Source organism: Macaca nemestrina, chromosome 9 (genome assembly GCF_043159975.1).
Source record: "Macaca nemestrina isolate mMacNem1 chromosome 9, mMacNem.hap1, whole genome shotgun sequence".
Taxonomy (NCBI): Eukaryota; Metazoa; Chordata; class Mammalia; order Primates; family Cercopithecidae; genus Macaca; species Macaca nemestrina.
In genome coordinates this window covers 7,897,000-7,912,945 of record NC_092133.1, presented here as the reverse complement: position 1 = coordinate 7,912,945, position 15,946 = coordinate 7,897,000, and the positions used below count along the sequence as shown (strand labels likewise).

Below are 15,946 nucleotides of genomic sequence, written 5' to 3'. Positions count from 1 at the left end.
GCTACTTGTGTAGTGGGGATATTTTCAGGCTTTGCTGCCTCCATGTTGAGGGCACTTACTAACATTTTATTTTGTTTTGATTCATCTCTTTTTATTGACTCTCTGATGAGTTGTAATAAAAAGTAAACCAGCTGCTTACCTTCCTTAGAATAAGATGCAGGCTACACTTAATCTTTAATTTTGAAATAAACTTTCCAGTTACTTCCATCTATCTTTATGAGATGGACTAGAATTACCATTCCAGTGTGTCTGCATGTTAATTGATGACTCTCTTACCACTGATCATGGGATGGTAAATAACCAGTGTATTTGCTTTTGAGAAATGCTTAAGCAGTCAACACTGAAGACATACAAGACGTTAAGGCTATGGCAGGAGACTGCCGTTAGCTGTAAGATGAAAAGTAATAGCTCTTACTTTCAGGTTTTCTCCTGTATGTGATGGCTTGTAATAGGAAACAAGCTTTCTCTTTGCTTTCTAGGGTACCCAGTGTGCCGAACAAATTCAAGAGTTGATTCTCAGCTTCTGTGAGAAGAATTGTGAAAAGAGCATGGTTGAACAGCTGGACAAGTTTTTAAATGACACCACCAAGCCTGTGGGCCTTCTCCTAAGTGAAAGATTCATTAATATCCCTCCACAGATCGCTCTGCCCATGTACCAGCAGCTTCAGTAAGAGACTTGGGAAAATGTCTTTGAACAGTAATTTTTTTTCAGGTAGATTCATGAATGTCATTTAAGTAGAATATGCAGGTATAGAAAGAGTTCTTTCCTTGGTTTAAGCGGGTTTAGTGTGAGGGGAGTGGAAGAAACATCCTGTGAAGTGCATACATTATTAACAACTGGCTTTTTGAAGAGTTTGTGACAATAATCTTGAAATTTAAACTTAAGATTTAAGTGGTATATAAGTAGATAATTTCATAATAGACTTTTCATCTCCATTTGATTGAAGTTTTCACCTTCACAGATAGCTCTCTGCAACACGAATAAAATAATGAACAATTACAATAATAACAAAACTGGTAAAGTTTCCAAAGTCTGTGGGTATGTTTCATAACTAATGAAACCATAGTCCTGATACTATGGCTAGCTTTTCAGAGTTTTTGTTCTATTTTTTAATCCAGGAGTTTTAAGTTTACAAAAATATTTCAAATGTAGCTGTGAAGTCTAGCAAACTGAGTGCACTAAGAATTGTATTGCCTGTGCTTTGCAATAGAGGACAAAATATAGGCACACTCTCTTATTTATTTCTAGCTATTAAAAATTTTTTTTTTTTTCTGCAGAGACAAGGGTCTTGCTACATTGCCCAGGCTGGTCTTGAACTCCTAGGCTAAAGCGATCTTCCCGCCTTGGCCTTCCAGTATTGGGATTACAGGTGTCAGTCACAGTGCTTGGCCTAGACAGAGGTCATAGCACTTGCGTTGTGGTTTTCCTTTAAATAGCTGTAGGAATGCAACTCTACTCTGGAAACCTCTAGGTTTGTTGTTTTTCCCTAGGGATTCGGTGCTTATCTCCTGCTCCCTGCTCTCTCAGCTGCAGTTCAGATTGTGCTTCTGGTGCTTTAAGTGGTTTTTCTTTTTTTTTTGATCAGCTGGAGCTCACATTTATTTGGTTTTATAGGAGGGTGATTTGCTTTCTCCTAGTCCTGTTAAAGCTGAAATGAGCCAAGCGCAGTGGTGCACGCCTGTAGTCCTAGCTACTCAGGAGGCTGAGGCAGGAGGAATGCTTGAGGCCAGGAGTTCCAAGCCTCAGTAGACTATGATTGTGCCTATGAATAGCCACTGCACTCCAGCCTGGGCAAAATTGCAAGACCCTGTATCTTTTAAAAAAAAAAAAAAAAAAAAAAAAAAAAAAAAAGCCAGGTATGGTGGCTCATGCCTGTAATCCCAACACTTTGGGAGGCTAAGCCTGGCAGATCACTTGAGGCTAGGAGTTTGAGACTAGCCTGGCCAACATGGCGAAACCCCAATTCTACTAAAAATACACACACAAAAAAATTAGTCGGGTATGGTGGTGCAGGCCTGTAATCCCAGCTACTCGGGAGGCTTAGGCACGAAAATCATGTGAACCTGGGAGGTGGAGGTTGCAGTGAGCCGAGACTGCGCCATTGTACTCTACAGCCTGGGCAACAGTGAGATTTTGTCTCCAAACGAAAAAAAAAAAAAGCTGAAGAGGAGGGTTGTTCTGAGTTTCTTCCCTTGTTCAAGGGCATCCCCATGCACAGGGCTATGCTTAATTTTCAGAAAGAAGCAGCATTAAGGCTTTGTGGCCATTTCATTGCTAGAATTTCGGGTATGTGTTTATGCAGTTTCTGCAGTATGTCAGAAATTAGTTCCAGACTCTAGCAGTTGACTGTAGTAGTAGTCACAGGCTGTAGTGACATTGGTTGTGGCTGTATACCTTTGTGTGTTTCAGTTAAATGTTCATAGATTTAAAAAATTCAAAAATTCAGATTCGCATATATTTTTAACTTCTGCACAGGCAGAGCAGTGATACATTGAGTGAATTTGAGACTCATCTGATCTGTTAGTTGCTATATATCCACAAATCAGCATAATCTGAGAGATATACTATTATAAAAAGTAGTACATAATCAATCTGAAATGCAACTGATTATGTAAATAAAAATCATTGCTGTAGACTTAAGTGTTCAGATTGAATGCCTACGTCACAGCAGAACCCACCGAAGATGCCTCACCTGGTTTTCTCTGTGCTCTGGTTTGTTGATGTATTTCACTTGACCCAGCAGGTAAACAAATGCTGTGTGTGCCTTGTAGGAAAGAACTGGCGGAGGCACACAGAACCAATAAGCCATGTGGGAAGTGCTACTTTTACCTTCTGATTAGTAAGACATTTGTGGAAGCAGGAAAAAACAATTCCAAAAAGAAACTTAGCAACAAAAAGAAAGCTGCGTTAATGTTTGCAAATGCAGAGGAAGAATTTTTCTATGAGGTAAGACTATCCTGCTTATCTATTTGTTTAGATGTAAATAAGGATTTTCTTAAATGATTTATCAAGATCTATTGTTCTCCCACTTTATGTCCAAGTCTTTCAAGTGTGGCCACTGTTTTTCTGTTTCCCCATAGGACCTAGCAGCTAACATAGTGCCAGGTGCGTAGTAGGTACTCAAGAGGCTAGGCACTAGCCTCCTTGCCTGCACTGTGGTTATGAGCGTGAGGAGGAGGAGGAGAAAAGCGATTAACCTGCTAAGAATGATTAGGCATTTATAATACGCTTCCTGTGAAATCTTTCCTTCTAAAACCATGCGGAGAGGTAGACATTAGCCTGGGGTTTATGGTTGTGGACTTTTAAGTTATAGGGAGATGACGGAAATTACCTGAGATCACACAGCTGGTCAGTGTGGAAGCTGGGGCACCCCTGCTACTCTGTGTCCTTAGTCGTGGATGTCATCCCGCTGGTGGGATTTCTCCAGCATTTTTTTCCTATAAAGGTAGCTTGTACTGTGATGGACAGCCATATACCAGAGAATATTCTTTCTCACCCTCTCTTCCTCTGAAAAATCTTGAAGTGGGCCAGGCATGGTGGCGCACACCTGTAATCCCAGCACCTTGGGAAGCTAAGGCGGGCAGATCACCTGAGGCCAGGAATTCAAGACCAGCCTGGCCAACATGGAGAAACCCCATCTCTACTACAAAAAAATCAGCCGGGCATGGTGGCAGATGCCTGTAATCCCAGCTACTCGGGAGGCTAAGGCAGGAGAATTGCTTGAACCTGGGAGGCAGAGGCTGCAGTGAGCTGAGATCGCGTCACTGCACTCCAGCCTGAGCAACAAGAGCGAAACTCTGTCAAAAAAAAAAAAAAAATCTTGAAGTGTATCTCTGAGGGGAACTATTTTCCTGAATTGGATGATATCACATCACTTTTAAGACCTCTACAGAAGACTAAAGCACTACAAATTTAGCTGTGCCCTTCTTTTCCAGGAAGTAAATCGTGAACGTAATTTTTAAAAAACATGCTTTAGCACCTCAGGTCGACCATTTGCGGGGAGTATGTATGGGTGTTTTAAGATGGCGGGGTATGCAGATTTACTCTGTCTTCACACAAAAGCCTGATGCTAAGGAAGCAGCTGAGAAAGTGAGAAAAGAGTATTTGAAGACCAGTTCTAGTTAATTATCAAATTTTATGAGTCTTAATTTCACTTACGTATCACAAGATTATTTTGACAATTAAATGAAAATATCACTTAGCTGCTTGCTCATCTCTTAGAAGTTGCACGCCTCTATCCCTGTTCCTCATGTGGGTTTAAAATCTACTTGGTTTGTGTTTTATAACTTCTGCCTGAATGTCCATTTGAACTTTTAAAATTCTGAGTTTTGCTTTTTTTAGCTCTCATTCTTATTTAAGCATATGCCAAACATACTATTCTTTGCCGTAGATTAAATGGGTTTTGTCTTTGGGTTGTCCCGATTTTTAATTCATGGTTACTTATTTGGTTTAGAAGGCAATTCTGAAGTTCAACTACTCAGTGCAGGAGGAGAGCGACACTTGTCTGGGAGGCAAATGGTCTTTTGATGACGTACCAATGACGCCCTTGCGAACTGTGATGTTAATTCCAGGCGACAAGATGAACGAAATCATGGATAAACTGAAAGAATATCTATCTATTTAACCCATTTCCAGTGGACAGTGATGGGCCTGTTTTTGTAACATTACCAGAAAACTCAGTGGAGATTTACTGAAAAACTCATGACTTTATTCAGATTAAGGTCCTCCACAAAAAGTAGGGTTCTGTCCCATGTGTCTGTGACACATTTACAAAGTATCAGTTTTTAAAATTTTGGTCAAATTATGAGTGGTTGATTTAAAAACTTTTCCAGGAAGAAGAAAAACATGGAGTAGTAATTTAAAGAACTCAATAAAAACTTCTATTTTTTATTTTAAAATAATACACACAGTGTTATTTTCTTCAAGACTGTCCCGTGGGTGTGAGATCCATCTTCGCGTCACATGCCTGCCATCCCCAGCAGCTCAGCCACCCAGCTAACTTTGGGACCCTACTGCACCTTGCGTTTGCTGGGGAGTCACTGTAGAGTGCATCTCTGTTCAGCAGTTTCAGGGCACGTCTCACACATTTTCTGTTCCTTATTCATTGTTGACATAGGGGACAGGTGATCCATTACTTGCTGTAGAATATCCTTACTTTCACTAGGAGGCAGATTACTGAAATAGTATTGTGGTACCAGTTGCATAAATCTGTTTGTTTAAAACAAAAAGATTAGATTTTGAGTGGGGAAGGTGGTGAGAGACACCAAACATTATGTCTGGGCACTTCCCATCCCTGGAGCATCTACCTGCAGAACCGGTGTTTAATTTGAACTCCTCAGTATCTCAGTCCGACTTTGTAAAATAAATACTTTCTGGTTTTCATGCAGCCAATGCTGTTGTATTTCTAGAATAAGTTGGCCTCTCTAGTGTTACGCCACACAGTGGAAGTGCTGTCTACCACTAACCTTTAGTGGAAACTAGTATTTCCTCTAAGACCCAACACCATACGAGAGGCACTGATCATGTATGCTTAGGAGAGCTTTGGCTAGGGGTATCTTTGCTTCTTTCTCATTTTAACTAGTACCACTCCACATCCAGCTGCGTAAGCCAGACACCTATGAGTCACTCTTGGTTGCTGCCTTGAACACTACTTGCCGGAATAGTAGTGGAAACTTCTAAATGGATCCAGACTCTAGTGGCTTCTCAAAGACTAGCAGAGTAGTCACACTCTCGCCACTGCCTCTCCTTTCCATTCATGTGGCAGCCACAGTTCTTTTTTCTTTTTAGACAGAGTCTTGGTCTGTCTCCCAGGCTGGTGTGCAGTGGTGTGACAATAGCTCACTGCAGCCTTGACCTGGGCTCAAGCGATCCTCTGCCACAGACTCTCAAGTAGCTGGCACTACAGGCGCATGCCACCATGCCCAGCTAATTTTTTTCTTTTGTAGAGATGGGGTCTTGCTATGTTGCCAGGGCTGGTCTTGAACTCTTGGGCTCAAGCCATCCTCCTGCCTTGGCCTCCCAAGGTGCCTGGCCAGCTACAGTGATCCTTAAAACTATATTGAGAAGATGCTACTCTTGCTTAAAATGCTCCAATTGCTGTGTACTGCACTTGGATAAAATGTAAACTATGTGGCTCACAAAGCCTTACACTTTCTGGTGGTGCCTGCCTCTCTCTTCAGCCTCCCCTCCTTCCTCTTCCCCAACAACTCCAACTGCAGTGGCTCTTGAAAGATGGCTGAGCTCATTCCTCTCAAGGTCAATGCACCTGCAAACAGTGCATTTCTCTAGCATTCTGTTCCTCTTAAAGACACATGGTCTTTGTTTTTATTTCTACACTCTTTTCTCTGCTGTAATCTCCTAAAAGGCAAGGACATTTCTTAGGTATCCACAGGGGCCTGCCCTTAGTAGGTACTCTCAACATAAATTAAGATTCCATCAGTATAAACTTTAGAACTAAGAATAAAAGCCAGATTTGTCATTTACTCCTACAGGTATGAAATAAAAAAAAAAAAAACAACCCTTTCTTCCCCATTAAACGTACAGTTCAGGAGAGATTTCTGAGGTAATCCTGATGTAGTTGTTCTCAGAAATGCTGAATTGATGGAAGAGGACCCACTCTGGCATCTTCTTGGTGATTGAGTAACCAGATAGGGGATGCAGCTGAGCAACCTGCTTATGTGTCAGCATTAAGTAGTTACCTGATCCATCAACATCCCGAGCAATCTGAAAGGCAGAGTTTTAAAGAAAAAAGATTTTGTATTAATACGGAGATCATTATACAAAAATGTTTGTTGAAGAAAATACCAAAGTATTTCATACGGGATAGTTAAAACTAAAATTTGCCACTCATGTTTCCTATTTTCACATGTAGAAAATAAGCCATAAGCATGTTTTGCCTAAAACTTTGAGACAGTGATGTTAACTAACTTGAGCAACAGCAGGGCACTGTGCTAAAACGGTGCAGCTGTGAGGTTAATGTTTTGGCCATGAGATGAAACATAGCATACTACCCGCCATACTATGGGCGACATACACTCCAATGCCAAGTGCTTTACACTTGGTGTTTAGCACACAATGACCCTGTGATGTAGGAACCTTACTTTACAGATGAGGAAATCCATACTGAAATGTCATTTTTCTCCATTAAGACTACATATTCTGCCTTGGCCCTTTATTCCCTTGAGGGGAAGGATATTTAAGTATCAAATCTTTAATAATAACATGGATTTTTGTTTTACTTAATGTCGAAATCATCATCCTAAGTGAGTGATTGTTGGCAGCATGTCCTGGGTATGTGCAATTCAGGGGAGCCTATGCCGAGGCAACCCCACCCCCTCTCACCTGCATAAAGTAACCAGACAGAAGAGCTTTCTTTATGTTTAGACAGTTTTCCTTGGAGCCAAAAGCAGGTTCTGCATAGGGAAGCTCAATTCGCTTGATAATTTCTAAGAGTTCAGCTCGGATAACATCTGCCATTCTGAGTGCTGAACAGTTGAGGAAGTAATCATGACACCACTTTTCAACACAGTCTAGGAGGGAAAGAACACAAGGCTATTTAGAAATGATTTGTCAGAAGCTCTAAAGAGCCCAGGCCAGGCAGTTGCCATCTTTAAGCCCTGTGCTCTCCTCTCCTACAAAGGAGGCCACACAGGTGAGTGGCAGGAAGGCAGCAAGGACAAGGATTTCTGGTGGCTGCGAGGTCGGCTGTCAGGGCACTACCAGGAAGGGAGACGGTGCCACTGACAGCACCTATGCCACCTGCTGGGGTTCTGTGATCCCAGCCAACTGGAAACTTCCTAGTGGTGACTGAAGATGTATTTCACTAATCTGTGGCTCATAAAGGCCAGAGAGGATTTTGTAAGATCTATATTTTGTCTCTCTGCATACAGCAAGGATGTATGTGGCCCCATTTAATCAAACTAGGCAGAAAAAAGCCCACAGTATAAATTCCTCTGATCTATGGAAATATCTCATATTTTATTTAATGATAAGAAAAGGATTACTACCAGGTGGATTTGGGAATTATGTTACAGTTAAGCTCATCTACCCTAGCTGTAACTTTTATATTAAAATTCAGGCATGTGGGTGAGTCTGAAGTTAGTCTTTCTGGCCAGCTGTGATTACTTAAGATGGACCTGGGAATGTACACGGCCATGGCACCGCAGGCAGAAGACCCTCATTTACCCCGTCCTGTCCACTCGTGCCACTCGGAGCAATGAGAGCACGTACTTAGTGTCACCCATTCAGCATGCCCTCAAAAGATGCCACCAAATTCCCGTGTACCTTCTGGCTCCACTGACAACTTTTTCTGTTCAGCTTTGAAACAGTAACTCCCTGTTCTTTATACAATTCTACTGTCTTTCAAATTGCTGTCATATTTTTCACACTACACATATTTTCACACCATCTTTCAGAGCAAAGGAAGTAAAAGATACATCATGGAAAATTTCAGGGAGGGACTTCACTGGCTGCCCTTCATGGGTGACTCCAGCCTCTGCCACGCTGCTTTGCCCTGTTTGTCCTCTTGTCTCAGAATAGCAGCTTCCAGTTGACTTCTGAGTACCTTCCTGTGATAGGTAATCTACCCACTGCCCTTCAGGCATACACAGGACTTTGTGGCTGTGCTTTGACACGCGCCATTTTGTTCTCTGGACACCCTCTGCTGTCCTCTGCCAAGCTCCATCAGCAATTCTACAGCCTTCCCTCAGCACCCCAGCCTATTCTGCACCAGTATCTGGAGCTCTGCAACCTCTCTGCATGCATGTGGTCAATGTGCCAGGATATGGAAGGTGCACAGCACAACTCTGACCCAGTGGGCATGTAGAGGTGGCTGTTCCTTGTCTTCCTCCGCAGACCCATGTATGAGTCTGTGTCCCCGTCACCATGCCCCAAGCAAGCTTGCTCTGAAGGCTGGCTGAGTGGAGTGCTGGAGCTCTGGCAGTACAGGCCCACCGTGGTGGCACACCAGAGCTCCGCGGGAGCAGGGGGAGTGAGCGTCTCCCACTCTGCAGACGCCTGTGGGTGCGTTTAGGGTCATAAGTGCCATTGCATTCAAGGGGCCAACAGGGCTAAAGAAGAAGAATGTTTGATGAATAACTAGTAAGGACTCAGACTTATCTGGGGAAAGGAAGGTGGAATTAATAGGTAATTTCTGAGCATTCACTTACACTCACTGGTAGAATTCAGAGTTGTGTCTTGGTAGGCCTTGTAGATGCTGATGAGGGTAAAGTGATCTCCTTCGGGATGTAAAAATGTCTTCCAACAAGTCAAGGCAGCCTCTTCAGCTCCATGTGGCACATGTGAAAAGCAATTTGGAGCTTTAAATGAAAAAGGTCACATGGTTAGCAATAATGAAGACATTTTATCTTAGCCTAACTTGCAGAGGGGAGGGGTCACAACTGTTAGTGGCATGGCTCCTGTCTTGGTTCTCTGAATAAATATGTTATTCTTGTTTACTTAGAAATCCGAGAAATTTAGAGTGAGTCATCCTAATTCTCCCTCTCCTTTTGTGTGTGTGTGTGTGCTTTTCTAAGGTCAATTGAATATGGTTAATACCCTGCTTTATTCCAGCAGGAGCAGGGAAAACCTGAGGTGCTCGGAGGTCCAGACACAAGAAGAGGATTGGAACCCGTTCCGATACAGCACAATGGTTGGTCTGTTCCCCCAGTATTAGAATAAATTAAAACATACAAGCCAGGATGAATGAAGCCAATAGGAAATAAAAAAACAAGCACACATCATTATTTGGGGAAAAACACCTCTAGTGACAAATTTCCTTCATCTGCACTGATTACTTCAGTAAAAGAAACCTAGTATGTTTTCATACATCTGATGTATAAATTTGCTGAACTTTGAGTTAGTTTTCTTATATTAAGATAATTTTTCATATTAAGAAAAATTTCTTTTTCTAACTGATTAAAATACCTCACTATCATTTCAAAAGGTTAAATGAATTGATCACCATCTCTGCTATTTTATCCTCAAAATATAATTTCAAATGGATCCCATTTAAATCTATACCTAGTGCAGATTTGCAAAAAAAGAAAAGGAATAGTGATTAAGGAGTACCTGTTACCATGGCAGCAATTGTTAGCACTTCATCTACACAGTCAAATTCACAGGATGCTAAGATAGACTTTGAGAGTTGTGGATCAAGAGGAAACTCTGACATGATGATTCCAAATTCAGAAAGATTTCCATCATTATCCAGTGCTGCCAGATAATCTAAGTCTTCCAATGCCTGCATCAAACTTTCTGGTGCTAGGAAAGGAAAAAATAATAATTTAAGAGTCTCATATGGCCAAGATGGAGAAACAGGTACTGGATTTTCCCTCCTGCATGAAACAAGCAAATAATGGACAAAATATGTGAAACAATGGTTTGCAAGACACCAAATACCAGGCAGTGAAGGATAGTGATTCCTGAGACGGCAAACTCAGGAGGGGAGCCCTGTGATTGTCCAGCTCATGCTCCGAAGAGGGTCCCAGCTGCAGTGTGCATGCGGCGGGGGGCACCCAGGTGGAGCTTGCCAGCCTCCCTGCAGTAGGAAAACAATGCCAGGGATCCAGGGAGACTAACATGGCCGGAACTCGCGGTCACAGTACCAGAGAGAGACATACAAATAAGTCATGGGCCAGAGGGAGCTCCCTCAACTAGGCAGTAGAGCCCCACTGATCAGCGCATGTGTGTAAGGAACCACCTCAGGCCAGAGAAAGCCATGTGAGAGGATTAGAGGGAACAGGGGTGCTGACACAGGACCTAGGGTAGGGCCTGTTCCCACCAGCCAAGCTGGAAAACCTCATGATTTGTGAGGCACTGGGTAGAAAACACAAGGGAGAAATCCTAGATGGGCACTGCCACCTGACACATCTATACAGCAGGACCTGAAAGGATTTACTGCATCCCAGGACAAAGCTCAAAAATACTTCTGGGACTCCAAAAAATACTCAGTGCCCAAGAAGGTAAAATGTACAAGGTTTAGCATCCAGTAGAGAAGCATGAAAAGCAGGAAAATACATTGCATAATACAGAGAAAAATTAATCACAACTGACCTGGAACTCAGATGCTAGAAATAGTAGACAAAGATGTTACTTCCCAGTGCAAATAAAGAAATAAAGATAGCAAGCTGATTCTCTCCATCTCTTTATTTCTCTTTTAAGTTTATGTAACATCGATAATGATGTAGTATTATATATGCTCAATCTCTACCAAAGTTTTTAAAAATCCATTTATTTAAAGAAATATATTCTCTTTGTGGAATAAGGCTATATATCGGTTGGTGCAAAAATAATCGCGGTTTTTGCCATTACTTTCAATGGCAAAAACCGCGATTACTTTTGCACCAACCTAATATTTATTAAATAAATACATGTGTTTTTTCCACCCTTCTGGTTCCTGGTATAGCAATAAAGGTCACACAATGAAGCAAATTCCATAATAGAAAGCTGCACCCCCAAACTGCAGGATTTATGAGCCACTAGGTTGTTTTTCTCTTAGTTCCAGTAAGTGCAAAGTGGGCTGGAGCTGAAGACTCTGGGGACCTAAGAGGCGCTCGAACCTGTCTGCTTCTGGGAGTTCAAAGTAACAAATAGTAAAAACTTACATGCTGTCTAAACTTTGATCATTAAGCTATATGTCTAAATTTCAGGCAAACTGAGTAGCTCAAAAACCTCACTTTGGGAGGCCGAGGCAGGTGGATCATGAGGTCAGGAGATCGAAACCATCCTGGCTAACACCGTGAAACTGCGTCTCAACTAAAAAAATACAAAACATTAGCTGGGCGTGGTGGCGGGCATCTGTGGTCCCAGCTACTCGGGAGGCTGAGGCAGGAGAATGGCGTGAACCCAGTGAGCTGAGATCGCGCCACTGCACTCCAGCCTGGGCAACAGAGCGAGACTCCGTCTCAAAAACAAAACAAAACAAAACAAAACCTACTCACAAAACTTCGATTTGATAAAATTCCTCCATTCCTCTCAGGACAACTGGAAGGTATTAGAAGCTACTACTGTGGTCTGGGAAATGACTCAGAGAAGCTGCGATGCAGCCCACCACACTTCCAGTCCTGTGGGAGGACAGCTGAGCAAGCACCAGTATAACTTCAGCCTGACACACCCACCGCAGGCAAAAGATCTGCTACTGGGAGTGAGGGGCAGTGCCAGACCATTCAAGGGAAATCTGCAGGGAACCCAGACATCCGCTGGACGACTGCAGCAAGGCTTTCATCCTCACCTTGGGACAAATATGTTGAATTTCCCTATTATTTCTGAATGTTTTCCCATCAAGATTTAAAACTGAGCAGAAGCTTATGACTTCCCAGAGATATTCCTGTCCTGCCTGGATCCTGACATACAGCACTACTGTCTTACTTGTTCATTCTTGGGGACCTCTGGACTAACCATGACCTTGAGAAGTCACAATCATGGGAAATAAACAGATGGGCTATTCAGAAAAAAAGTTCAAGAGTTCTATCAGTGAGGCATGACATGAAAAGTAACAGCCGATCTGCTGGAGAAAGTACAAGAGGCAGCATCAGAAATAAGCATCTTAAACGAGCAGGAAGGGGCTGGAGTACAAACTTAATTACTGAAAGCCTTTCAGAAACCAGTTTCTATAAATCAGCAAAGCTGCTGCATTTTAAGTTACAGGATCTTTGGCAATTGTCCGTTTAAGCATCTGGCTTGACAGCCAGGCTCTGTCCCCAAAGGGCACCTACTATTTACTTTTACACCCTGGAGTTGAGTTGGCCACACACAGAGTTAGTAAAAGAAATGACTTCATGATTCTGCTTCTGGTCCTAACAACAGAGAAGGAGAGGATGTTCTTGGGGTTTTATTATATTAGAAAGAATGAGTTAATGAATGCAGATGACAGAGGTGAAGGAACATTAATAAATAACTAAATAGGATTTGCTAATATTATATTCTGCATTTTAAGATATCTCCCCAGTGTGGCCCACAAACTTGTTTTAGCTAAAAAGCAGAGGAGTTTAGATGGGGTTTTCAGGGCAGTGCTGCTTAAGTATAATCCATAGTAAGTAACGCTAACAAATGGAATAGAAGTGTTTTCGTGTCAGGCCTCTTCGTTTTGGCAGTGCAAAATCAGACTGCTTTATTCTGAAGGCAATTTCGAGATGAACCAAACATCATTTTTATTAAGCTCGCTTGCCAACAGCACCTGCACTCCCTGTAGAATAGCTCACTGCAAGGTCACACTCCTCCTCCACTACCATCACTCAAAATAATGTGAAGGGCTATCATTACAGTATTTCTTCACTGTTCTGTGTGTCTGTTTTCCGTGGAACCCCAAACGCCAAGCTCCAGTATGTGCCTGCATTCTCCTTCCTTGGCATCAGTAGAAAACCTAGTTACAAAGAAAGGTCATTAAACTGCAACCAGCAGAGGAGGAGCCGATGCAGCACTAACTCCGAGCCCAGCACAGGCCAAGTGGAGTCCAAGGCCATGGCAGTTCCAGAGCTGACAGCCCCACACAGCATGTTTGCTGTGTTCTTATAATGTACGCCAACTTTGGAGACGTCAGATGGTAGGAAGCCTCGGTTGGCTCCCAAACCCTCACAGGAAGTCTGTCTACTCAGGTGCTCAGGAGGCTTCCTCCAGCCAGCTCTCCTTTGTTATAACAATCTTTGGCCTACTTTCTGCCTAACCTGGCAAAAATGGCTCAGAAACACTGAATTTCCTCTCAAGGTAGCTGGCATTATGCAAATGTATGCCAACATATTTATATGTACTTTCCACAGGTAAAAGTTTTAGTTGGCAATTATTCCTGGGAATATGCCTAGGAGAGACAGCATCATGCCTTCTCTTGTCTAAAGTGGACATGTATTTCCATGAGAATAGGGAAGGGGGTCTCCTGGTAACCAGTCCCCAAAGCCAGGGCCATTCCCTCTCCTTCCACCACACTCCTTAACCCCCTTTCTTCCCAATAAGGGCAGAGAAGTAAGGCTGGATTTGAGTCATTAGAGTTGGAAAGGATATTAGAGATAGAGCAGCGTCCATGGTAAACTGAAGAAAAGCATTTTCAGCTCCCTGCCCATGGTTGGGAGCCAAGATCCTTGTGTCCAGCCTTGCCCTGGGCAGGGCTCTCAGGTAATGGCAGTGTCCCCACTGCCCTCCCCGTGCCACCCACACCGTGAGGCAGGTGGAGGCCAGCTCCTCTGAGCTTTGCTGTGCCCAAAGACCTCTCATACGCCAGCTCTGCTCCTGCCCGTGACATGGAAGGAAACACATGCAGACCTTTGACAGTCACAGGCTCCTCCCGATCCTCTCGACTCTCCCTGCATGTCACATTACTCCTACCGCCCAGGCCTCAGAAAGGACTAAGTGGGGAAGAAGGAAGCCGAGTTTGTCTCCCACACGTGACTGCCTTTGCTCATGTTCTTGGGAAGACTACAGGCCTTCTAGAGGGCACCCGCCTAGTCAGTGTTCCTCAAGCATAAGGGCATTGGGAAAGTCCTGCCACTTCACAAATTACCAATGGTCCCCACTCCCAGTAACTGTTCTTACAGCCAGGAAGCTGGCCCCAGGTTTTTGTAGTGGTGACTAGCTGAAGACTCTCCCCACCCTCATACCATTAGAGAGAACTATCTTTAAACAAGAGTTGGCATTGTAGTTAGATGGTATGGAACTGGCAGTCCCAGAACAACCTAGAAAAAACCAGGAAAAAAATGCATGGGTTTTAAAATGACCATACAATGGGTGTTTTCCATATGAGCAGTTAAAGGACTTTATGTTTGGTGTTGGTTCATGATTTCCTTATAAGGGTGAGGCTCAAATTATTATTTGCTCTCAGTCTATTTTGAGTATCTTGTGCTATTGGCACTGGCAAGGCTCTGGGGCAGGCACACATCTGGGACAGCCTCACTCTTGGCCCTTCTGGTGTGGACGGTCTCATTTATATGTGGAGATGCACATGTAAATCAAGAATCCTGCTCTACTGGAAGTGCACTTTTACCTCCAAATTGTCCCCTTTTATGGGAACTATACCTTCACTTCCATACTTCTAGGAGCAGGATTTTGTGCCACGTGACACCACATTATCACCACTAACCCCAGTCACAGGGGACTGCTTCTCAAATGGAATCAATGGCTCCCTTTCTTGGGAGTTTTCGGCTTTAGACCAAGGGAGTTTCCAGGAGCTGACATAGTAAATGATAAAGCTTAGGGCAGAGAGCAGCTAAGACTCTGCCCAGTTCCTAACGGGCCATGAACTGGTACCCATTATGGCCGGGGGGTTGGGGACCCCTGCATTAATGTATATACACATTTACATAAATGGACAGATAGAGAGAAATGCGGTTATCACTTAGGAGGGCTGAAGGAGCAAATGAAGTTTCTATTTCTGATTTATCTTAGAGTTGGGACTTGGGCATTGTGTAAAAGAGTCCACAGGGGGAGAAACTGAAGAATGAAGAGATGGTGTAGACCCTAAGACTCTACGATGTCTAGGGCCTCTGGGGAATAGCATTAAGAGTTGGTTCTGAAGAAGACAAGGAGGAAAGGCTTCTGCTTCACTTAATTTCACAGGGATGTGTTCACAAAACCTGGCATTTGCCTAACTCCTACTCCTTTACACTGTACATGGCAATTTTGTACCTCTAAATAACCCCAGGATATAAGAGGGAAGACACTCTACCCTAAATTTACAGATGAGAAAAAGACAAGTGACTTGCCAAAGCCACATGGCCACCCAGCTGTTTTGTCATATGTAATAAGTGAGGCTTTGAACTCGGGCCTTCCGCCTGCAGTGTTGAAACTGGTACGTGGCATGCTTTGCCAGCACAGCTGACTCTGGACTCCCAAGTCCAGTGCTCCTGCTGTTATCTACCATGGCCCTTCCTGGCTGCGGCCATCTCAGAGGCAATCTGGTGATGTTTCCTAATACCTGAGGGTCATTATCTGCTTCTTACACCCATTAAAACTGTTCTTTCT

At 43.3% G+C, this 15,946-nt stretch overlaps 2 protein-coding genes across 12 annotated transcripts in view; one reads left to right on the top strand and one right to left on the bottom strand.

Annotated features, from left to right (window-relative positions):
- The window catches only part of BCCI (BRCA2 and CDKN1A interacting protein), a 28,129-nt gene that overhangs the window by 7,410 nt on the left and 4,773 nt on the right, over positions 1-15,946 (top strand). For 2 of the 7 annotated variants that reach the window (XM_011722467.3, XM_071068945.1), the window contains exons 5-7: positions 480-667; positions 2,773-2,947; positions 9,575-9,650. In XM_011722467.3, coding sequence (XP_011720769.1) covers positions 480-667; positions 2,773-2,947; positions 9,575-9,650 — 439 coding nt within the window. Of the gene's footprint in view, positions 1-479; positions 668-2,772; positions 2,948-4,454; positions 4,905-9,571; positions 9,651-11,978; positions 15,943-15,946 lie in introns of those variants that run through there. The other 5 variants (XM_011722446.2, XM_011722477.3, XM_024789616.2 and 2 more) reach the window with 4 other exon arrangements.
- Positions 4,859-15,946, bottom strand: part of LOC105470448 (DEAH-box helicase 32 (putative)) — a 62,550-nt gene continuing 51,462 nt past the window's right edge. For all 5 annotated transcript variants that reach the window (XM_071068934.1, XM_071068933.1, XM_071068935.1 and 2 more), the window contains 5 exons: positions 10,070-10,261; positions 9,169-9,318; positions 7,343-7,530; positions 6,543-6,724; positions 4,859-5,209 (listed from right to left, as the gene is read on the bottom strand). In XM_071068934.1, coding sequence (XP_070925035.1) covers positions 5,038-5,209; positions 6,543-6,724; positions 7,343-7,530; positions 9,169-9,318; positions 10,070-10,261 — 884 coding nt within the window. In that variant the 3' untranslated portion in view covers positions 4,859-5,037. The remainder of the gene's footprint in view (positions 5,210-6,542; positions 6,725-7,342; positions 7,531-9,168; positions 9,319-10,069; positions 10,262-15,946) is intronic.